This window comes from Tetrao urogallus, assembly GCF_951394365.1.
Source record: "Tetrao urogallus genome assembly, chromosome: 11".
Lineage (NCBI taxonomy): Eukaryota > Metazoa > Chordata > Aves > Galliformes > Phasianidae > Tetrao > Tetrao urogallus.
In genome coordinates this window covers 13775561-13800671 of record NC_136824.1, presented here as the reverse complement: position 1 = coordinate 13800671, position 25111 = coordinate 13775561, and the positions used below count along the sequence as shown (strand labels likewise).

The following is a 25111-nucleotide window of genomic DNA, read 5'->3' as shown; positions in this document are numbered from 1 at the left end:
TCCAGTGTTAAAGCAGGCATTTTTGTAGCCACTTAAGTGGGAAAATCCCAGATAAACTCAACTGTAGGTGCTGAATTTCTGCATCCAGGCCTTCAGCAAATGCATTCCATACCCTCTGATCCCAGTACAGCAATGGTTACCTCACCTGTCAGTCCCTGCTGCTGCAGTGCTGTGTCTCCAGGCGAGCATGCTGTGGTTGTGCCAACTGTGCAGATCGATGCTGCTATCTTAAAATAGGCTGCTTTGGAGCCACTGAGCAATCCTGTGGGCAGACTAATAAATCAGCAGTAGACTTAATTTGGCATGTCTTAGACATCTTAGCACTGCATTACACTAATAAAGTTTTGAGGCGTCAGCACAAGGATGCTTTCTGGTATCTGTTGTGCAAAAACCACTCTTGGTCACAGTTTTCTGCTGTACTGCAACTTTTGCTGTTTTATTGTGACTGTTGTGATACTTAGTTTTTTTTTTTCCTAGTCTGAGATAACACAGGCACATGACTATGGGAGAGTTTCTATGTGTGTGTGTATATATACACACACACACACACACACACACACACAGGTTGCTCTGAAAGGTAATGCTTCCTACTTATTTCCATGGAAACCACAGCAGATACGCAGAGCACAGTAACACTATTTGCTAGAGCAAATTATCGGCTACAAAATAGTATTTTTCCACACAGTCATTCCATTAGCTGTGCTTTTTTGCCAGTGCTGAGTGGGACCTTGCATGCTACCCGTGAACAACTGCACCAGTGGAGGTGACCCGCGGTCACCACTGCTAAAGCAGGCTGCCTTACTGTGCTCACATCCCCTGGTTGGTCCCTGTAAAAGCTGTTCAGACAGCGTCAATGAATGTCGATGAGTGCTATTTCTTCCATGTGGAGGAATTAAATTGTATCCTTCTGCTTCATACACACTTCCATGTCAGATGCCATTTTGTCAGGCTGCCCCTCTGCTGCCGTCTGTCACACAGCAACAAAATGTAGAATTACTTAGCTGCGTAGAGAAAACGGTTGCCTGTAAAATGTTCTATCACACAGGAAGTGACTTGCCTCCCCTGAGGCACTGCTGGGGACAGACTTGGGCCTTAAAGTGTCAGGTTAATGTCTCATCAGTATCAGCCTGGTGAGAAAACAAATACCTTGATTTTATCGTGAATCAAAAGGGTCAATAGGAGAGAAGGGGGAAGAGCAGCTTCCAATTCCTGTTTGTTTACAGTGTACAAAGAGGGCAGTGACTGAGCAGAAAGGAATCCACTGGGGTGAGTTGTGGCCTGTGAGCATGGTTTGGTGCTAAGGGCTGAGCTTCCAGGGGCTGCAAGAAGCGGGCAGGGAAACGAAGTGGGAACATCAGCTAGAGCAGGACGTGTTTGTGATGGCATTACTATAATATGCCACTGGTTTTACTTTCTCCAAAAGCTTCAGCTGGCACCAGTATGCAGAGAGCACCACAGCATCAAAATGCTCTTTCTGATGGTGCGTATGGAAGACAGTGGTCCATGTGTAGAGCTTCTGAGTCATGCTGTTCTGAGGTTCTTCTTTCTGGGAAACAGATGGTGAGCTCCCACTTGACTTCAGTTCCTTATTTAGTTTCAGGATCATCAAGGAAAAATATTTTCAATATGATGCTAAAGGAGAGTCTATGGTATTTTGTCTAAATCTGTTGATGGAGTTTTCAAACCGCATATTTTAATTAAAGATGATTTATTTTTGTAAATCACGTCGGAAGGCTCACAGTAAATTAATTATAGATAAATTGTTTTCAGTTGATTAAAAAGAAAAGAAAAAAAAAGAAAAAAGAAAAGGTTTTTTTTTCCTGAAGGGGTGGAACAGATACTTGGGAGCAATCCATCTGTACAGAGATTTGTGGTCTTCAGCCTCTGAGGTCCCAGATGCCATGCAGTATTTTGGGGGAGATTATATTTAAGTACTGTTATATTGTGTATGTACCAAAATGAGTTTTAGTACTTGATGGAACTGGGATAGCACATTTTGGTTAAAATGTGTAGCATTTATTTGAGATATACGGTTGCACAAAACCTTTTAAAACCAGTTTTTGATGGAGAAGAGCGTTACGAAACATTATTTTTAAGAGCTAGTACAGCTAAGATAGAACTTGTTTCTTGTAATTTTTCTTTTGCATTTTCCTTACACAATATAAGAATATACAGTGCAATTTAGAGTTGAAAAGTTAGTGTGAGTAGATGCTGCTCAGTAGACGGTTGGAATGGTGTGCATGTATAACCTGACTAAATTTTGCAATTACCTGCTCTTAATCCGTCACCATCAGAATTCTGCTATTCATGCCACAAAGTACAGGTGAAATGTGGCACACCTCTGGAGGCTGCTCAGCCAGTCAGGTAAAGCAGTTAATGTTCAACATTAAGTCAACCCTGTTAAGTAGTTAACAGCAGTGCATTTTCCTGAGATTACTTCTTGGAACATTGTGCCGCAGCCACCCAAAAAGCTGTGGGATAGGCAAACATACCTTTACAGCTCACTAGCTACGTTTTGTGCCTGCTGTCTGTGAAAGTTGTATGAGAAACCTAAGCGCGCTACCATGATCTGCTCATAAATTCATTCATGTTCTTTAATTTACTCTGTAGAACATGTGCCTTTTTATAAAGAAACTTTTTCTTTTTTATTTTTTTATTCTGATGCAATGCCTGTTGCCCATAGTCAGACACTGAAGTAATTTTTATCTTGGTGATTTTTTGTTATTTATCTCACAGGAGTGTTGATGGTTTACTGACTCCTGAAAATGGGCATAATGTGCATACCCTGTCAACATCTCTTGTTCTTATAGCTTGTGTTGTTTTACACGTGTGCATTTGCTATTCAGCTAAGAAGGCTCTAGTTTCTCCTGCCCTCCTTGAGCAGGAGGCAGTGCTGGGGGCATATCCCAGGGCCACCCCTGCTGCACCTGCAGCCCAACGTGGGTTGGCTAAGTGGCTGGAGGGGGGAGAGCTTTTGGGCAACTGGACTTCCCACTGCATGTAATCTGCTCTGGAGTCAATCTGAGCCACCCTGGGCTGAGCCTTGCCCTACAGCAAGCTGAGAATTGACTTCTTCCCTAACTGCGTTTTTTGGGATATGAACCTGCTAGTAGTTTCCATGCTTTAATATGTTTTTGGTATTTTTAGTTCTTTGTATGAAATGTCTGCTGTGCAGCTAGATGCTGAAATTTTTGCTCTGCTTTTTTCTCAAATATTTAAGCAGCAAATTTTGTCTCCATTAATGTTTCCCCTGTGTTCAATTTAAATTATTTGTCCTTGATCTTTGTCCATCTAGCTGCTGCTTCTGTCTTCCCTTAACTACATCTTTCAAATATGATCACATCATTGCAGTGAATGTCTGTTTGTTCTAACGTTATGTGTACAAGAGCTGTTTGAAGCACTTTTCCACTGTGGTGTCTCAGTTTCAATTACCTTATTTGAGGACCAAAATTCACATTAAATTCTTATAAAATATTTTCTACCGAGAAGAGCAGACTGTTTTCTTTCATTGGAACATATGAATGATTCTTGTAATTGGATGGTAAAAGTTTACTGTTTTGGTGGATGGTATTGCAAGAAGCTTGCGGAAGCGTTGACATCAGGTATAGAGTAAGTGGTGTGCAGCTTTTTCAGCATGGTGTGTTGTAATCATGATACTAATCTGAGCAGAGGGACAAAAACTACAAGGATTTTGTGCAATAGCACTGTCATACCTGAAAAGGGAAAGAAAAGGTCACGCTTAGGATCTTTTGATACTTAATCCTTCATGGGGGCTGAGTCCCTACTGGATGCTGATGGAGGATGAATGTTTGCTACTGAAAACAGCAGTCTGGAATGCAGTGTGGCATTTCTTTCAGTTATGGGAACCAAGGAATGATTTTCTATGATATGTAAATTGTTGTATTTTAGACAGCGCTGATGGAGCACAAGAGAAACAAGGCACTTTCTCAGGGGCAGAATAGGCAGTCTCTTCTGATCCCTTGTTTTTAGCACTTCACTTTTAGATGTACTATTTTTAGACAGCTTGAAATACAAAAATATTTGCTTTTTCTCCAGTTAAAAGAAAGCCCTGTTGTGACACAGCATGACTCAGTCTTTTTATAGCCACATCAAATATGTGTTGCTGAAGATAACGCAAACATATATAAACAATGATAAAGGCAAAAATAAGAAACTGTGAGTTGCTATTGTAACATGAGGTGTAGGCCAGCAACAAAAGTTCTGAAAATAAATGTCTCATCAATATTTATTATTCATCCTGAACAAAACAATACTGTGCTTTAACCATGTCATACCAAAAGTAGTACAAGAAGCCTAGAAAGTAGTTAGTATTAGTATGTCATTCTTTGCATCTCCAGAACTGCCTTGGCAGTAAGTGATGAAATCCACTCGATGTTGATGGTGCTGTCACCCTCATGTCCTCAGTAAAATGTTCCTATCTCCTGCTGTTCATGTAGCTATTGCCTTAAGCTGTTAACCCGTGGCTGCTAAGAGAAATTTGCAGCATTTCAGTGGAGTTAATTCCAGGCTTTTCAGGGTCTTGGTAGGCTTGATGCTGAAGATGGTGAAATTGCTGAGGTGTGCAGGGCAGCACTGTCGTTCCCAGCCCGCTGGTGCTGGGGCTGAGCTCCTGCCACAGAGCCTCTCAAACAGAAGGCCTTTGGCTCATGGGGCCGTCTTGTGACTCATAAATATTATTCTTGTCAGAGAGCAAAGCAGATCTGATTTTGAGCCCTAAGCAGCAACCACATGAATAATAACAGCTGACAGCAGTGCCATACACTCCTTTAATTCCAGCTTTTTGGGCCAGCTGAGTTTCTGTGTGCTGCTCCGAGCGCAGGCTACAGCAGCCCTGGCAGCCAGGCTCGTAGCACTCACTTCTCTCTCAGCCATGGCTTTTCTCCTTGAAGAGGTACTGTGGCTTTTTGCAGGCCACTGATAGGGTAATCTGCTGAGCTTATCTTTTTGCATCAGTTTAGGCTTTAATGTTGTAACACAAAGACATGTATTAGGCTGCTAGGCCCAGCCAAGCTCTATGCCAGCCCAGCCCTTCCCATGTCACTATTTCATTAAGCTAATGAAATAAATACATTAGGACAATCTCTATTTGAAAATCTCTTTACTGGTTCGGTTTGTTCTGCAAGGGTGTAAAAATGAAATCCAGATGCATCAAGACTCAAAGAAAAAATGTATTCTGAGGTGTAATTTATCACAGAATGGTTTGAGTTGGAAGGGACCCTTAAAGGTCATCTCATCCAACTCCCCTGCAGTGCACAGGGGCACCTACTGCTCCATCAGGCGCTCAGAGCACCGTCCAGCCGGACTTTGGAAGTCCCCAAGGACAGTGTATTCCACCACCTCTCTGGGCGACCTGTGCCTCACCACTTTATTGTAAAAATATAAAAAAAATTTCTTTCCTATATCCAATCTAAATCTCTCATCTTTTAGTCTGAAACTGTTTCCTCTTGTCCTGTCACAGCAGACTCTGCTAAAAAGTCTGTCCCCTTCCTTCTTATGGCCTCCCTTTAGGTACTGAAAGGCTGTTATCAGGTCTCCTCAGAACCTTTTCTTCTCCAGGCTGAACAGCCCCAGTTCTTAGCCTGTAGGAGAGGTATTCCATCCCTTGGACAGTTTTTGTGGCCCTCCTCTTGCCATGGTCTAACAGGTCCGTGTGTCTCCTGTGCTCCATATCTGGACGCAGTGCTCCAGGTGAGGTCTCACCATTGCAGAGCAGAGGGGCAGGGCCACCTCCCTCACCCTTCTTTGGATGCAGCCCAGGATACAGTTGGCTTTCTGCGCAGTGAGGGAGCATTGCTGGCCCTCTGGCACCTTGCTGTTATCGTTCCTGTGTATGTTCCTTTTTGCTTCTATTACCTTCATACTGTATTTCACTGTTCCAGATTTTTTACCACTGATATTGTTTATTGTTAATAAAACCAGCTTGCTCAGTTATCTTGGTTTACTTGTAACTCCTTCAAAGAATGTAAGACAAGGCTAACTATAATTTGATTACATGCAAACTTTTCCTGCCTGGTGTTACATTCCTTAGAATTTTCCATTCCATGAGCAGATCCTTTTCCATTCACTGCCTGTGCTTCTTCATTAGTAAGTGAACAGTAGCCCTTAGGATTAATTTATGAGGAACAGCAGTCCTTGCCTATTAAGTTCTTCTCCTGGTTTCCTACCTACTCTTTGGCTAAGTCTGCACAGCTTTCTACAAATCTGGCTTACTGTACCGCTTGAAGTCATCATTTAAAAATCCTCATTGTGTATGTATATATTACAGTATTATTTGTCTGATTCTGAAAATGATCCTAATTGTATTTTCTCAAAGAACATTTTGTTCAGTTTTGTCTGAGTTATTTGTTGCAAGCATATCAAGTATAATTTTGAGATGGAAAATTTTTTGCATGTGTTAGAATTTTGGGAGGGACATCTAAAGTACGTTTCTATTGTTTGCTTCTTGAACAAGTTCTGAAAATTGAATTGCAGGTATTGTAATTTTCAAACCTCTAGGAAAGGTGCAGCACTGGAGAGGCCTGAGGAGTGCCTTTACAACTCCTATGACACGGATTTATTCAGTTGGTTTATGATGGGAAGATCTTTTCTATTTCAGAGCAATAAAAGAATGAGGTAACTGTCAGCTGATGATAGTCCCAGTTGAAAGGGCCTGAGGTTGATAAATTTGCATCAGACTCTGTAGCTACCATTCTATGATTTATGGTTGGAAGAGCAAGAACTTGAGGATCGTCGTGTAGGAACAACACTCTGTTTTGCTACCTGGACTGAGGAGATGCTAGCCACCGCTGCCTGTCCTGCTCTAGGTTCCTGAGAAAAGGCAGGGTGAGGGCAAAGCTTAAACATGTAGGTGAAATTAGTCACTATTAAAGCTTGAATTTATTTCTAGATCTATAGGAGAAATCTAATAATAGTCTGCCAATGGTTTGTCACTTCTCCGTGCATTTTCATGTATGGCTGTGCTTCAAGGAAAAAAATAGTCCCAGACTACTGGTAGGAACTTATATAGTTTAATTCAATATTATTGTGAACTACTTGGTGCTGTAACTGTCAGCTGTCTCCATGCAATATGTTTCGTGGACATTTAGTCTGCTGCCTTTTCCATTTGATTGTCTGATACTGTGGTACTTGGATTTGCTGGCAGCTGTTTGTTAAATCAGTGGTTAAGCACAGGGGAGAGCAGCTCTCAAGGTAAGCTGAGTCTTCTGGCACTTCCCCTCTTGCTTTCATTGTTGCATTACTTTTGGAAAGAACCTTCTGGCCCGGTAATGTGTAACTTGCAGTCAGCAGCAGTCACTGACTTCCATAAAGCTTGCTGTTACACAAACTGTGTGCACATTTTCCATACATCCCATGGCTTTGTGATCTCCGTCCTTTTCTCACTGACCTTGCTGTCTCTGATATCATGCTTCTAATGGGCAGCTTGATTGTTTCCTACAGTCTCCTTTCTTACAAGTTTTCTGTAGCTTACTCCATTTTCCGATACTAAACCACGCTCTGCATAGCTTTATGAAATCTGTCATTCTCTGTGTTTATTTTTATACTATACCTTTTTTTAATCCATGCTGCCTGTCTCTTTTTTCAAGCACAATATCACAAATAGCTGATGAGTGCACTGGAGGAAATTATGTCTTCCTGCTGGACTTCCCTTTACTCAGATAACCTGACATCCAGCTGAGGTTTCAGTCATGTGTTTTACAACAATTTCCAAAAATTAACTGGTTCCTTCATTTACTCAGTGCTTCCAGATAATTGCTTCCATTATGCAAATATGAAATGGACATGTCTTACGTGAACTGAAATGGTTTTAAGATTATTATTTTATTTAAGCTCATGTAAGGTTATTTGATGTTTAAGAGGACTGATGAGATTGTGTGCTTTCAGGTGTATTTTCCTCTGCTATCCTGTTTTTAAAAGTATTCTTATTCATTATTGATTACAAATACTCTTCAGTGTTGTTAGCGGTGATGGATAGCAGTATTTAGAGACTTAATAAAACCAGGGGTAAAGCCTAGAAGTCTCCTGTGCTGTCTGCAGTGGGCAAATAAGTCTGTTTTTAGCGCAGGTTAATTTGAGATCAAATCCAGCTGGTCTTGTTTACCATCTGTAATTATGCATTATGTTATTCTGCAAAATACTTTATAATAAGTTGCATGTATTCTGATGAGTATGACTTGATCCTGTAAAATGCATCTCACTGTTTTAAATTGTGATGCTAAGAAAGAGGAGGAATATACCAGATGACTGTTTTGTTAACCACTTCTTTCTTGACAGCATGCATGGCAATTTATTAGTGTAAAATGTATTCATTTCAGTATTACTAATTTGAGAATTCAGACTTAAAGTGCAGAAATACAGGAGTGCCATGAGAATTACCTGTCAGACTCGAGGAACAGTTTTGGGATTAGAGAGCATTTAATCAAGACTGGATTTAATGTGTTTGTGTTGCATCCATAGAAACGTAACTACAGTTCAAATCAGCTGGAAAAAAAACAGATTTTGATTTCAACTGGTACAAATTGAAATGTCACGAGTTTTCAGTAGCATCCTGAAATAGTAGTCTCTAAGTGTGGGGAGAGATTATCTATTCAGATGTCAGTTATGCACAGTGACTAACAGCTCAGAAGGGGCTGTTCAGGCACACAGCCTGTCAGGCTGTGCAGCATCATCTGCAGAACACCACTGAATGCCTTTGACATCAGTCTCACAGCTCCTATGAGAGTAGCAGCATCATATGTCCAGTTTTGGATTAGAAGACTCAAGATGGAGAATCCAGGGTATCCCCATTTAATGCAGTTCAGATGGTTAATTATCCTCACAACTAATAGTTGCACTGCAGGAGTCTAATTTTTGCATCCTAAACTTCTAAGGACTGTATCTCAGTTGGAAATTCTTTTTTTTCCCCTGCATGTTTTAGAATTGCCTGACGTCTGAGAGCACTTCCGTGTGTAGACATTCACAAAACCCTGTGAAATTATTGCTATTTTTGGAGGGCAGTGCAGTGCTTTAATTAATAGTTCAGAGATGTGTAAGGTGACATTATTTGTGTATGCTTTTCAATAGCTGGGTCAAGGGATAGAATTCAATGTGAGCAATACATTTTGGAAATTGGAATTAGACTGGTTGCTTTCAGATATTTCATGCTAATGAGAAATATTGTAACCTTTTTTTTTAAATATACTTATTGTGTTTTCCTGCAGGGAAGCAAAGGGCACTACAGATATCACTGGCAGAGCCACAATGTCAAGCACAGCGGAGTGGACGATATGGTCCTTCTTTCCAAAATCACAGAAGATTCCATAGTGGAGAACCTAAAGAAGCGATACATGGATGATTATATTTTTGTATCCTTTCTACTATTGCTGTTAGTTGGGCTCTGCGGGTGTATCATAGCGTCATATCATAGCATCATAGGAAGCCCTGGGTTGAAAAGGACCAGAGTGCTCATCTAGTTTCAACCCCCTGCTATGTGCAGGGTCGGCAGCCATCAAACCAGGCTGCCCAGAGCCACATCCAGCCTGGCCTTGAATGCCTCTGTGGGGATGGGGCATCCACAGCCTCCTGGGGCAACCTGTTCCAGTGCTTCACCACTCTCTGAGTGGAGAATTTCCTCCTAATATCTAACTTAAACCACCCTGAAGGTTGAAATTAAGATGCTGTACAATTCTTTTTTATGTGGTAGTTCTTGTCACCGTTGAAGATAATTTTGTAGCTCCATACATTCTGACCCCTCAAGCTAATCCAGCATTGCTGATGCTTGATCAAGAGTTAATAGTTTCAAGCCTTACGTACGTGTTTTGAGATGGTGTTATCTTCTTTACCTCCCAGATTCTAATGCTTTCACATTAGCATTTCTCCTATTACATAACCCTGTTTACAACTTGTTCTGAATCATGGGCTGATGAAAACATGTGACCATGTGAACATCTGTAAATCTACGATGCTTGTGCTATAATTTTTTTTTTTATTTACTATGATTAATGAAAATGTGAAAGATTTAAGTAGTCAAATATATAACAGCAAGAAAAACAAATTTCAGCACCAAAAATGTTTTTGTTTTTGGAAATTTCACATGAAAAGACTTCCTTGACGTAAAACACAAGCACTGTTTGATTTTTAGCTTCTACAATGTAACACAAGCTACAGTAATCAATTTTGTAACCTGTAGTCAGCGGTGGTACTGTTCTTCTGCTTTAACAGGATTTTGGTACCAGCTAGTAGCGTATGGAGAGCAGTTATTTTGAAGAGTTTAATTTCTTTTTAGCAGAATGGGAATAAAATAGAACTTCTCCTATTTCCAAATACTCAGTAAGAGCTTTAGCAAGGACCGGTAGAGGAGAAGTCATGTTATGGCTGTGCTGACGTTTCCATCTCGAACTGTTCAAGTTTTCTGTAAGTTCATGTGTGAGTTGCAAAGAATTTCTCAGACTGATTGTACTGGGGCAATCTACAGCACTCTTCCTGGTAATAGAAGAAACATTTCTGTCAGTGGGAAGTCCTGCATCTTCCGTGCACAATATTCACAAAGTTTTCAGTGCTCAATGCTTTTTTTTCTTACAAAAGTGAGAGTACCAGATTAACATGGAGATGTTTTATTTTTTCTTTTTACTGAAGCAGCTTGTGTGCTTTCCAAGGGGCCTGGTGGTCACATGGGTTATCAGACTCTTCTTTTAAAAGCATTATAATTCATTTGTGCAGAGAAAAATAATCCTTTTGCAGTTCTGTGCAGGCTTTTTGTTCTGAACTGGAGACTATCTCTTGAATCTTTCAACTGTTCTTATGCTCACCCATGAATGAACATTTCTCTGTGCTACTCTGCGCAGAGATTACTGATTCTTCCCAGAAAATGCTGGTATTGTTACCAACAGAAAACTGTCACTTCAGATGGTTATATGGGCACAACGAGTGCTTGATATTTTGGAGGCCCAGATGTTGTCACTCTTTGAATTAAATTTAAAAATGTATGAAGAAAGCATTGCAAATTAATAATACTGAGATTACGTTCACTGATTTATAGTAGTTCTTTGACTAATGCGATTCTGTCTGGGGCACCAGCATAATGGTTCTTACACAGCCTAACACAGCAGCATAAATTTCTCAGTTTTCCTACTTAGGTATGGAAAGCTTGGATAAGTAAGTTCAGTTGTGAGCAATTCCAGCTTGTTCAGTGAAACCAACAGTACAGTGTTTTGAACTCACTGACATGGGTACACTGCTAACTTCCAGCTCAAGGAACCAGTCCTGCCTGTAAAGCAGTACCAGTTGTTTCAGTTGCATATATAACAATTCATTACCTACACTGCAAGTGTAGGCGGATGTACAGCTGAATGTGGAACTGTGAAACACTGACATTCAGAATGTTGCAAAAAAAATTTCTGGGAGTAATAATAAACTGAAATGTTTTATAGGGAGCCTGCAGGATATGTCTTCCAGGGAAATGTCTTCCAGTGTAACTGTTAACAGTTACACTCATAAAATATCACCACAGCACTGCATTACCTAACTCCCTTAGCTCCTTGCCTTGTACACACAACTGAGTAATTGTCCAATTCAGCTCAGTACGGGTGGTTTCCATCTGTCTGCACGCTCAGCACAATCTCTGTGAGATCAGAATGTGTCAGTACAGCTCATTCTGTGAAGGTCAAAACAATCTTTTCAATACTAACAATATGATCTTCTCAGTTACAAAGGAGCAAAGCAGTTCAAATATACCATTTCCTTTCTGTATTTTTGTTCAGGGAATGTTGGACTTGGGCCTGTAATACATGTTCCTGTGCTTAACTTGTCCTAAAATAAATATTTTGATAATATGAAAGTATCCCACTGAATGATATGTTTATATTCGTGTAAGCCTTCTAATTTCATTTTTATTAAGAATTGTTTTAAGCTTTCTTTTTTCTGTATTGTTTGAAGCTGTATCCTGTTGTGTAATATATGGAAAGGCTGTTGCAGTATCTGGTGGTAAGATACCACTATATAAACTGTGGTTACCTTAACTGCTTTTGAATGCAGACATATATTGGCTCTGTGTTAATCTCTGTGAATCCTTTCAAGCAAATGCCGTATTTCGGGGAAAAGGAAATTGAAATGTACCAGGGAGCCGTAAGTAAAGCAGTTTGCAATGTACTACAGTATTGGCAGGGATGTAAATATTATTCCATGTGGTTAAACTTGTGGAAGCATTTGTTTCTGGGTTTTGGTGGTATTGTATTAATGTGGAAGAACGTGGCTGATGCCCTTCACCATATACTGAGTCCTCAAATTGAATTCCCTGAAACACAGAATTAGCTCTCAAGAAAATACTTGCATTGATTAACTCTAATCCATACCAGATTTTTCCCCTTGACAAGCCTCTCCTCCTGCAAAAACACATTTTAAGCTACTGTTTGCTTAAACTGTGGCACAGAAACCAAAATGGCCATTGGTGGATTTGAAGAATATGGGTAGAGATGTCACAAACTAGACAAGTAGAGTAAGAAAATTGGGATGCCAACAATAGATGCTGGTTTTGAAAATAACGCTTGAAGGACATTATGGACTTAAAATTCTGCTTTCTGCTCTGTTTGAGTTAGGCATGTCCATGGGTAGGAGACCAGGGAAACCATCCAGTTTAGGCGGGTGCTGTGGATGAGGATGATCCCATTACAGCACCAGGCTGTAGTGGCTTAGGTAGTTTATTGTTAGCACACGAGCATTGATGGGATAGGCTTAAATTACATCAATTTGTCTTGAACAAGTAATATATTTCAATTATGGGCCATTATTAGAATGGTGTGTTTACATACTTCAGAAGAGAATTATGGGTGAGAAAAAGATCAGTAACATACCAGGCATTGGTTTGTTTTAACTAAACAAACAAAAATTCCTGTAAGTGGATTTGAAAATTGTTTTTTTTCCAGGAATATAGTTCTTCCAATTGAAATAAATTTATTTTTCTCTTTCTGCATTGTTTAAAGTTATGTTATGTTGAAAAATGTATGTTCTATCTCCCTTTCTAGGCACAATATGAAAACCCACCACATATTTATGCTCTTGCAGACAGTATGTTCAGAAACATGATCATTGACAGAGAAAATCAATGTGTCATTATTAGGTAAGGAAAAGATCTGTAAAAAAATATTTTTGTCTTGTTCCTGTTGTAACTTCAAGAAAGGGAAAAGCTAATTTTTTATTATACTAATAAGAACCTTCTGAGTTCACGGCCAGTGAATATTTTGGGGTTTTCTAGGTTGGTTGTTTATGTTCTGACCCTCCCTTTTGTTTTCCGGTGGAATCCTGATAGCTTAACAACAAGTCTCTCTCTCATAGCCAGCCTTGTGCCCATCACCTAATAGCAATAGCTCAAGTGACCACGTGAGAATGAACAACTCCAGCAGCCGCAGACACTGCTAGCTAAATCTGACACTCACATTGACTGCATTGACTGCATTAGCATGTTCATTTTAGGGTTTTTTTTTTTCCCAGTTAAAAGTAAATGCACTTTTGTTCATTTCAGAATTTAACTTGCTTTCAGTCAGAGGCAAAAGGACAAGGCAGATACTAACAATTATTCCTTATTATTATTCCATCTGAATTAGTAGGCTGAGAGAATCCACTGTAAAATTACTGAACTTGTTTAATGATAGGCATTACTTAAGTAACAGTGAAAGTGAATGTTGGGTGCAGAATGTACTCTTTGGCCCTGTCTGTGAACTTATAAATGGTTTATGATAAAAGAAAGCATACAGAAATACAGGATATTTGAGCTGGCCTGTTATCCATCCTTTGACTTTCCTTCTTACATAGAACACTTAGGAAATTCCCTGTGGTGCTCCTGGAATTGCAGTTTGCCTTTGGCACTGGTGTTCAGAGTAGAGTGCGTGCCCTGTAAGGTTTACAGTGCAATCCACTGGGGGGGTCTAGGATGAAAGTATTAGAACATTGGTAGTACATGTATATAGTCTATAAGCAACCAAATTATAAGCATATATTGGGAGCCTGTGTTCAGTAATGTCTTGCTGGTTGGTTACATGATCAAAGGAGTTTGGAGAACACTGGTCTGTGGGAATGGATCAGTCAAGAACTAGAGAAGAGTAAGAGGAAGAAAGTTATTTGAAGTTAAACAGCTAATATTCCATTAATAACAGTCTTTCTGAGCTTTCAGTTGTTTTTCTTTGGAGCACTCATGCATCACTATGAATTTAACTGCTATTGAATTTAAGAAAAGAGGTTGCAGCTCTCACTGATGAGCTGCTTTGGAGCCTTGTTGAGGAATATTTGTTTGTAAGTTAGATTCATTGTCTTATTTCACGTGATCAGTGCCTGGGGTTCATCCAGGCCGTGCTTTACTTGATGATGGCATACAGTGGAAAAGCAGACAGTTGTCACCCTCAACATTAGCAGAAATGTATGTATGTATGTATGTGGAAATTGTTGGTTTTGCACGTAGGAAGGTCAGCCAAACATTAATGGTTTGCTAAGCTGAGCTGTACTGTATTGGCCTTCCTATTATGGGCAGATACCTATAGCATAGTCTTGTGTCTCAAAAATCCCAAATTCATTTTCTCTTATTCTTGTTTCTCATACTTCTGAATTGTTCCTTGAGCTGCCATCTGGTTTGGAAAATTGATGCCTGTTGCCATGTGAAGTTACCAGTCCCATTTGGTCAAATTCAGATCTGTTAGGTAAAATTGAGATTTATTTTGATTTTTTGAACAAAATCACATTCCAGAGCCTGGAATGTTTCATATGAAGCTAAATTTATAGTGAAAATTCTTGAAGTGTTGTGGGTGGTTAATATAAAGCACAATTCTTGATACACTGCTACTGCCTCAAAGGTTTTTAATGCAGTGGAATTGCATTTTCAGAGAGCTGAGATGCAGGCTTTTTTGAATTTACAGGTTAAAATTCTTAGGAGAATTCTTGGGTTTAAGTGATGGATGATGTGTTTCAAGAGTTCCTGCACTGCATATGTGCAGAGTGAATTCTTTCTCAGTCTGTGCACAAAAGATGCAAATTCTGCTGGAATTAATTAAAATATACTACAAAATCAGAAAATGTTTGCCAGGGACATTTCAAAGAGTTCCTCTTCCTTTCTAGTGTTTATTTGTTGTATGATTTGTCTTATTGCAAACTGGAAAAACTGCAGACTTTTGGATAGTTTTCATGATAGTATTCATTTTTCTAGGATGCCATGAAGTTATTTCTCTGAAATCAGGTGACTTAGCTGTTCTTAAAATTAATTCTGTTTCATTTGATATTTTAATACTTTGCCCACATATAGATACATCTCATATTTTGTGATTAGAATGACGTCACAATTTCTAATGACTAGATATGGCTTAAAACTGAAGTATCATTAAATTCACCATTTTGTTTCCTTACATTTTACTTAATTTCATAGAGCAGAAAGCACTGAAATTGATGGCTGACCGGAGATTCCTGAGATCCTGCAGCTCTGGTGTGAAGTGGATGTTTGAGCTGCTCTTCTACCACTCTGTTAATAGCTGCCAAGGACTGTAGCATTACAGCCCCTAAGCTGCTGATTGTCAGAAAATTGAGATACAGCTCTGTTTGTTTTCAGTTCCACAGAAGTCTGCTGAATGTGAGCAGCTTCAAATGGACCTCGCATTTCAGTGAACCATAATTTTTTTCCATAAAACTTTGGCATTTGGGAAAGGAGTGATGATGACAGTGTGGCTATTAAGAGGTGCTGGTTTGCTTATCTTCTTCACTGCTAGCCTAAGTTTGGAATTGCTTCACTGAAAATTTGTGTTGGAACAGAAGAAACAGAGCAAGCTAGTACAGAAACAAACCCAATTTTTCCTTCTTTTCTCTCTTCATATTATCAGTCAATTTTATTTGTTTTTTTAAAGAGAGCCTTTGCAGAGAGGGAAAGGGAGAAATCCTGCGTAGCCTGGGCTAGTTCAGTCACATCTGGTCTGATGGTGCATTTAGAGACAAAGGAATGGTAGGGAAGGGGTTGCTGCACACCCGTCTTCCCACTGCATGTGATTGGGCACCTGCGGCTTCTACTTCCAGCCCTGGGAAAGGATGTGTGTTCAAATTGTGGGGAGCAGATTTCCAGGCAGGTGAAGGAAGGCCCCGGAGGTGTTATGCTGTAGTCAGGAACCTTTGTCAGAGGTGGGGCCACGCAACCTTTGGCCAGGATGTTTAGTTCCTGGATTGTAACTGATGCATTTAAACATTGATGGAAAAAGTTCTTCAGAAAGTTAGGGAATTAACGAGGAAAGTAGATCTGAAAGAAAATACAGTCCTCTGAAAGACTGAATAGATTGTAACACTGGTATATATTTATTTGTTTGTAGATTTATTTATTTATGCAGTAACACTCATTTTGAAAATCAAAATCTCACCTGCCAACTTTTCCAGGGCCAGAGAAGATTATTTCATTAGTGGAATAATTGCATATATGCTAAGAAAATAAAAAAATAAGCTAAGAAAATTATATGTAGATATCTAATTATTGCTGAGGAGCCGTGAGCTGTTCTGAATGGGTATTAGCAGTGTATGCAGTGATGTTATTCCTGGGCTGGTTTGTGGCTGGACTGTGTGCAGGTGCAGAATGTGTGCTTCTGTGGGAGGAGGGAGCACTACTTGTGGCTTTCTTCCCTCGTTTGTATGCACCAGGCAGAATTAACAAGGGAGTTTATTCATCTGAGCAAAGCAGCTTTGCTGGAGTTTGATTTCTTATTGACTTCATGGTATTGAGCATAATACTTCACTGGGGCCTCTACTGAACCAAGCTCATAAACTTGTGTCTGCTGCATCAGGCTGTTTTTATTTCTTCCTCACTGGGAGTGGCAGCACTTGCAAGCATCAGCAATGACTTGTCCCTCAAGATTGTAGTTACCAAGGGTTTTCTTTTAAGATTTTTAATTCCTTCTAGACTACCATTTTCTTTTAATTAAAAGCATGGTGGTTATGATTATTATTTTTCAATTGTGTCGCTATGAATGTTTCTCCAGATTGTTCTTAAGGTGTTGCCTTTCTTTAAATTTGAAGACTTTGCTTTCTGTGACTTCTGCCAGGAGATGCTGCAGTTGCCTTAAAGCAGTTTTCCAGACCTCCTTGTTTGTAATTTTAGTTTACATTTTAACTCTGTGTGGTAATGTTTGGAGCAGTGAAACCATATGTGACAACTGCGTGCCTGAAAAGACAGTACAGCATCTTAAATGTTAGGGAGGTACATTAATGGAAGATCACTTATAGGCCTGACTTGTTAGCAAACAACTAGTATATATCTTAAGCCTATAAAGATTGAAATTTAATTGAGATTTTTAGTTAACTTCTATATCTTGGCTTTCCATAAAACTCAAATGACAGTTGTAAAACTCCTATAGGTAAACTAACTGGAAATATGGCTGGATTTTAATGAGGGAGTGGTAGAAATGTAAGTCTAATGCAGTAAGAAAAATTAGTTAACAGCTCTCAGTTGCAGAAGGGAAATTATGTCTCTGAAATTATGTTACTGAGGTCTCTGAACATAATTGGAGAAAGGGGATTGTGTATGTAAACAATCTAAAAACCTTATTCAGACAAGACAGAATACTTTACACGCAGCGTTCTTTATATATTTATTATTAAAATTTTCACCTTGTCCTGATTATGTAGGTAACTATTATATTGTCCTCTACTGTTCTGCAGCCAGGGAGATTACATTAAATGTCACTCAGCAGGTTAGTTTAGAGAGAAGAATGAGGCTCTGTATTGGATCTTGCTTGTATACTCTAATCAAAGGATTATATGTAGGTTGCTCTGGAAGTAATGTCTCCTATTTATTTCCATGGAAAATACAGCAGATATGAAGAGTATGATAACATTATTGATAGAGCAGGTTCTTAGGTATGAAGCACTCTTTCTCAATGCCATTAGCTATGCATGTCACTAGTGATGAACAAGAGCCAATGTGCCACGCTTACAAAAATCTTTACCAGCAGAGGTGCCCCACTGTCACTGTTGCTGCTGCTAAAACTTGCTGCCCACCACCTTGCTGTGTTCACATCTACAATTCAGTCACCATAAATGTTCAGCAAGCATTGATGAATGTCAGTAGGTGCCATTTTTTCTGCTTAAAAAAATTCAGTTCCACCCCATTGCTTCATGCACTTCCATGTCAGAAACCATTTTGTCAGACTGCCCCTCTGCTGCATCTGTCACACAGCAACAACATGGAATGGAATGGAATATTGGTGGGAAGGTTCAACCTCTGCTGCCTTACCACCAACATCCAACTCTGATGCTGTTGGCCAATATAATAGAATAGGAGGCATTACTTGCAGAGCTGCCCTCATAATTCCTCTGGAAGGGGAGGAAGGAAAGAAAGGAGGAGCTAAAAATTTCCTGCTGCTCATAGTCTTATTCTCATTGCAGCTAATTATTAATTAACTTCATTGAACACAACTTTGCTTTTCTGACATTGCAAATAGTTCTAGAAAAACAATGTGTCTTTCAAAGCATTCTTTTTTTGTTAGTGATTGAGAGCATATGGTGTTCGAAAAATCTCCAAGAAAGTTGCAGCTTAATCTGCTTCTTACTGTCAGCCATTATTGTCATTTTTTCTGCCTTTAAAAATCTCTGTACTTCTAGCTAAAAAAATATTCTTGAATCATCGTAATAGCAGCAGAGCAGTAAGGTGTATGTGAAAAAGCTTCTGTATGAGAATCATTTCCCTGTAAGAGCTGAGTACCTGATCTTAGTGGTGGCAGAAGACATCAGCTAAAATTACTTGAGTTCATAAATAATGTATCATCCTGTTCAGCAGTAATTTAGTTGGAGCTATTTACTGGTCTCTGACGAATAAACTTTTAATACTGAAAATGTAAGTGTATGGATGTGTATGTTTGAATCAAACTGAAAAAAAATCAGTCTTTTAGGCAAATTCATTTACTGTGAAGGAGAACTTACATTGAAATAGAGACTAACAATAAAATGGAACTATGTGCCTCCATATAATTTTCCAAGACAAACACTACAGAATCATGAATGTAAACCATGCTTAATTTGAGCAAAGAGGAGAAGGATAATGAGAAAATCTTAATGAAATGTGCTATATTTTTACCTCTTGATAAATAATATCTACTCACATTCATTGAGTTTTTGGCTCCAGATCCTTTTTAACATCCAGCAGAGAATGCATGTATCAATTTAAGAATATGTTTTCAGTTAGGTGGGCTTGTTTGTCTTGTTCTACAGGATGAGCAAATTTACTGTGAGTAAATTTTTTTGAAGAAGTTATTATTTTTCTACTAATCAAAGTGTAGCTGTTTTTAACAATGATTTGCCATTTAGAAAACTCAGTCTGTGCCTCAGAATGTCATAGATACGAATTATACAGGCTTTCTTGTCTTCGATTGTTAGGAAGAGATGACTGAATAATAAAAGTTGATACAGTTGAGATAATCAAGAAGTATTTTTTCACTTTTTTGATCTATGAAGCTGCAGGCAGGAAAAGATGCATTAAAACATTTCTGACAAAATCATTTCAGTATTTCTGTACTGTTTGGAAAATGATACTTGCAGCTTGACAGCGTGGGGAGCTTCTTCAGAATTAAAACCTTTGGAAATGTCTCCATTAGTCATGTTGATAAGGAGCTGTGTGTTGACGTTCTCAGCAAGTCCTTTTCCTGTGCAGGACATGCTGATGTTTCTCTGGCAAACGTAGCTAAAATTTGTACAGGAAAAGATGCGTGCTTGATCCATATCCAGGAACAAGTAGGCATAAGATAGAAGAGCCAACATTCACAGAAATTATTCTGGAACATAAGGACAGCACAGATTTTCGCACAAAGATATTTGAAATATTTTTTCTTAATGACACTAAACCAACACTTACATAAGCCTGCAGGAATTCTCCTCAAATACAGGTTAGCTGTAAGGTATGAAATAAAGCATTGAGGTTGCATTGCCTGGTATGCCAGTCGTCTTTTCGTCTTGAGAAGCTCTTACTAATTCTGAGAAAATGAAACTACTGATGTTCTAAACTGTATTCACAATTGAAGTGAAATATTGTAACGGAAGGAAGGAATTGTGAAAGCTAGTATGGAGTATTAAAACTTCTTGTACCCTGTGTCAAGAGGTATAGGAACAGGAAGGTGGTTCTTCCGTCATTCAGGATGTGATTAATAATGTCTCGTTATTTCATTCAGGAATGCCAAAAAAAAAAAAAAAGAACTGAAGTAGGCATCTGGCATGGCATTCAAGGCTTGGAGTTTCAAATGAGTTTGTATGTTAAGATCTGAAATCCCACTTAATTTAATTGCGAATTGATTTATTTTGAGCGTATTTATTTCTCAATTTACATTATTGCTGACTTTGAATTCCCATAGAGATTCTGGGATCCATGCAGATGATTTATTCAGAATTATTTATTCATAAACAAATCTGTACTGCAATATTGTATGACAGTCTGTTATCAACTTACCCAGTGTAAAACTTGAATTACTTATTATTCATTATTGTAGTATTGTTACTAACAGCAAGATTGTACAAGATATACCCTGATTAGCTCAATTCTTAGTTATTTAAAAACTAACAGGTATATTTTGTGTCTCACTTTCTCACAGTGGGGAAAGTGGTGCTGGGAAGACTGTGGCTGCTAAGTATATCATGAGTTACATCTCCAAAATTTCAGGAGGTGGCCCTAAAGTACAGGTGAGTTGATACAGCATAATACTAAAGTATGAGCACCAATGTCATTTATGTGGACTACTGACGTAATTTACGTGGACTTGAGCAAGGCCTTTGACATGGTCCCCCACCACATTCTTATTTCCAAATTGGAGGAATGTGGATTTGGTGGGTGGACCACTTGATGGATAAGGAATTGGTTAAAAGACCGCAGGCAGAGGGTGGTCATCAATGGCTCTATGTCCAGGTGGAGACTGGTAACAAGCGGTAACAGGGGTCTGTCTTGGGACTGGTGCTCTTTAACATCATTATCAATGGCGTCAATGGTGGAATCGAGTGCACCCTCGGCACGTTTGCTGACGACATCAAGCTGAGTGGTGTGGTTGACACAGAGGAAGGAAGGGATGCCATGCAGAGGGACCTCAACAGGCTGGAAAGGTGGGCCCGGGTGAACCCGATGAGGTTCAACACGGCAAAGTGTAGAGTTTTGCACTTGGGCTGGAGGAATCCCAGGCATCCATATAGACTGGAAGGAGCGGTGCTTGAGAGTAGCCCTGTGGAGAAGGACCTGGGGGTCTTGATGGACAAAAAGTTTAACATGAGCCAGCAGTGTGCCCTTGCGGCTCGGAAGGCAAATGGTATCCTGGGCTCCATCACAAGAGGGGTGGCCAGCAGGGACAGGGAGGTGATTGTCCCCCTCTACTCTGCTCTTGTGAGGCCCCATCATGAGTACTGCATCCAGGTCTGGAGCCTCCAGTACAAGAAAGACAGGGAGCTGTTGGAGAGGGTCCAGAGGAGAGCCACAAAGATGATCAGGGGACTGGAGCAGCTCCCCTGTGAGGACAGGCTGAGGGAGCCGGGCTTGTTCAGCCTGGAGAAAAGAAGGCTGCGGGGTGACCTCATTGCAGCCTTCCAGTACCTAAAGGGAGCCTGCAAACAGGAGAGGAGTCAACTCTTTGAAAGGGTTGACAACTGCAGGACAAGGGGAAATGGTTTTAATTTGAGGGAGGGGAGATTTAGGTTGGATGTCAGGGGGAAATTCTTTACAGAGAGAGTGGTGGGGTGCTGGAACAGGCTGCCCAGAGAGGCTGTGGATGCCCTGTTCCTGGAGGTGTTCAACGCCAGGTTGGATGGAGCCCTGGGCAGCCTGGTCTAGCGTTGAGTGTGGAGGTTGGTGGCCCTGCACGTGGCAGGAGATTCATGATCCTTGAGGTCCCTTACAACCTGGGCCATTCTGTGAGCACAGTCTGAAACTTGAGTTTAGAGGCAGAATGGCAAAGGTCTGCCATGGCAGGCAGTGGCAGCCAGTAGGCACTCTACTAGAGAAGCTTGTGAGCAGCTGTAAATATGTGCCTGTCCTCAACTACCGAGACAGCTGAAGAGCATAATGAACTGCATACCTGAAGATCACCTGTGTGATGAGAACCCTTATGGGGTAAATCCACAGACCTGGAATGATCTCTGTTAAAAGTATTATGTCTACACGTTTGATTTTTGCTTTTTGAAGTTAGTGTAAGAAAGATACTTTAATTACTGTTCTGTTCTGAAGGTTGAGATCAGCAATCTCCTGTTAGTAGATGTTTTGGTTTTTTTTCCTTCTGGCTTGATACTTTATTGAAAACTGAGCTGGCTTTTCATGTTTTTATTAATTCTATTAAATCTGATTTGTATACATACATTTGAGAGCCAACAATGGAAATATCATCTTTTTTTTATGAGGTTAGCTAGTATCTGTGAAAGCTACTTAAAACAATAAATAGTTCTTGTTCTTAATAGGTATGCTACTGGTGTCTGTCTGTAGAGGAAGACCACGAACTGTAAAGCCAGTTGCCTTGAGCAATTTCTTTTGAAGTAAAATTCAGCCGTCTTTACACAGCCAAGCATACATTAGGTTTCTTCTGAAGCTAATAGCTAGACCGACTTCTACTTCCAACTTCTAGGATCAAATACAAAAGCAATAGTAACAGGCTGCTTATGGCTGTCTCTGAATGTGAGGTAGCAATACCACTGGCCCCCAAACAGTCGGCTCAAGCACTTGCAGAATCCTGAATTTCTTGCTGCTCAGAATTCATCGGTTGTAGTTTCAGACCCTGCAAAAGATTTAAGTGTTTGTGTGGAGGAAGGAAGTTATTTAAAAACAAGAAAGAAAACCACATCAATTTACTGGCTGTGTTGCTTTGCCCAATAGTGAATAGAAGGACCAGTTGTTTGCAGCCTCAGGCATTTTGTTAAATTTTCTTCAAAACAGAGGGACATAAAGACTCTGATAAAAGGTTCTGTACCTTATCCATCCAAAAGGATCTTTTCCACACTTGCACCTATGTGCTTTTTTATAAATAATTTAGATTGTCGTGGTTTTCTGGAAAATTCCTATGAACTTTAAAAAAAAAATCTAAAAAAAAAAAAGTGTTTTTTAAATCTCTATTTATTTTGTTTCCTAATATTTTAGCATGTGAAAGATATAATTCTGCAGTCCAACCCCTTACTGGAGGCCTTTGGGAATGCAAAAACTGTGCGGAACAACAACTCGAGCAGATTTGTAAGTCTGTCTCTATTAGAAATTATTTTTCCAACTTCTGTGCTGTTACAGACGCATTATTCAGGAGTATAATATAGATTGACTACAAATTAAGGACATGTATATAAAATACAGTGTGCTTTAAAATATATGGTATATGTTGATAGGCCTCTATTCATTCTGTATTGATTGCAAAGTTGTTACTCTTGCTGGTCAAAAATTATGAAATGTTCAGTCTGTAAGCAAATAACAGTAACAAAACATCCAGGTCAGTAAAACACATGCAACAATATAATTTAAAAGCATATTTTTTAACAAATGAAACCATTCTTAGAATTCTTTAATGGGAAATACCTTTAGTATTACATACAGAAAATAGGCAGCAACAATCTTTTGTCTGTCCTTCTAAGATACTCAAGTTAATATTGAGAGCAAGTGTTCAGTAGCTAGCTTGCTATAGGTTACACTGCAGAAAAGTTACACATAGGCTTTACAAATTTGATACTTGTTCCTAAGCCAGTGTGAATGTTAACATGATAAATGCATCACGGAAAGGTAAAAATAATTGCTTTACGTTGCTTTCAAGCACAACACTGTTTTTCATTGGTCATAAATCTGCTAAATTGACTTCCATTACAAGTGGTCATTATGGCTTCCTCTATGCTGAGCAAGGATCTCAGCAATGGGAAGAAGCCCCTCATTGCTTCTCTGCGTTGGCATTACCATGTGGCATATTATCTCTAGTCTAACTCTGTATAAACAAAGAAAGAAGGAAGATGTGATAGTTCAAGAATCTAAGCTTACGTAATTCTTGAGCCAGCTAAGTCACTCTGTTCAGAAAGATGAATATCATACTAATGGTCCATGAGATGCAGTACAAGCAGTACATGATTTAATATTTACTAATTATTCAACAGCTTTAATTATTTATTGCAGGGGAAATATTTTGAAATCCAGTTTAGCCCAGGTGGAGAGCCAGATGGAGGAAAAATCTCCAACTTCCTACTGGAAAAATCTCGAGTTGTAATGAGGAATCCTGGAGAGAGGAGTTTTCACATTTTTTACCAGGTCAGAAGTCTACAGCTCTTTTATGGGTTATTTAAAATAACTTGTGCCAGTTTTTCCTTTTGAATTAAAAAGTCATTCACAACACAGTGAGGTTATTGAAAGCATATTTAAAAAGATAATGTGGATATCACTGGAAAACTTCATAGCATGTTAAGGCACCATCTAACATAGGCCTGTCTGCATTTCATCTAAAGAATGTACTTCAAATGATCAGCTTGGAAATTCACTGATAACTCTCTTATGGGGAAATCCCATAGAATGTAATGGAAAATGAGAACTTTCCAACAATTCTCTCTATGAACTGATCTATACAATCATACTTTCTGCTCTAGAACTCTGTACGACAGCTCTGAAATAGAGATTTAATTATGTTTTATGGGATGTATAGGATAACAGCTTTTGAATCCTCCAAACATCCCCAGGTTTTTATGTTCCAAAAAGCTTTTCTGGCCTTTTCTTGTCTTTGACATGAGAGTTTCTTATCAGCTGAAGTCAAGCTCTACAAAACTAGAGTAAAGGCAGTGCAATGTAAGTGAGCGACTGTATGCAGCTTCACATACATTTGAAGTGTTGTTATGAAGATGGAAAGCTGAGTTGGAGCTAGACTTGCTCCAGAAGCTGTGCACTCTCCTCTTCTGAGGTGTATAAACAACTTGCAGTTCCCTTCTGAATTTCTTCTGTGTCTGAGAGAGGCTTTTTGATGCAGAGAATTAGAAAACCACAGGATTTTGAATATTCTGTTTGGAGATTAGTTCATTCCTTCCTATCACTGCTGTACATCTGGGCAACTGTGCTTGTCTTTCAGCAAGCATGGAAAATATGTTGCTTTTGAGGATTTAGGTAAAATGTTGAAGACTGAAAAAGCAGCTTTGCCTTATC

The 25111-nt window shown here is 39.4% G+C and overlaps 1 protein-coding gene across 1 annotated transcript in view; it reads left to right on the top strand.

Annotated features, from left to right (window-relative positions):
* Window positions 1-25111, top strand: part of MYO1E (myosin IE) — a gene marked incomplete at both ends in the record, with an annotated part of 86203 nt that overhangs the window by 22124 nt on the left and 38968 nt on the right. The window contains 6 exons of the mRNA XM_079540715.1: window positions 9219-9362; window positions 12031-12120; window positions 13017-13111; window positions 20583-20670; window positions 23096-23185; window positions 24101-24232. Of these exons, the coding sequence (XP_079396841.1) occupies window positions 9219-9362; window positions 12031-12120; window positions 13017-13111; window positions 20583-20670; window positions 23096-23185; window positions 24101-24232 (639 nt within the window). The remainder of the gene's footprint in view (window positions 1-9218; window positions 9363-12030; window positions 12121-13016; window positions 13112-20582; window positions 20671-23095; window positions 23186-24100; window positions 24233-25111) is intronic.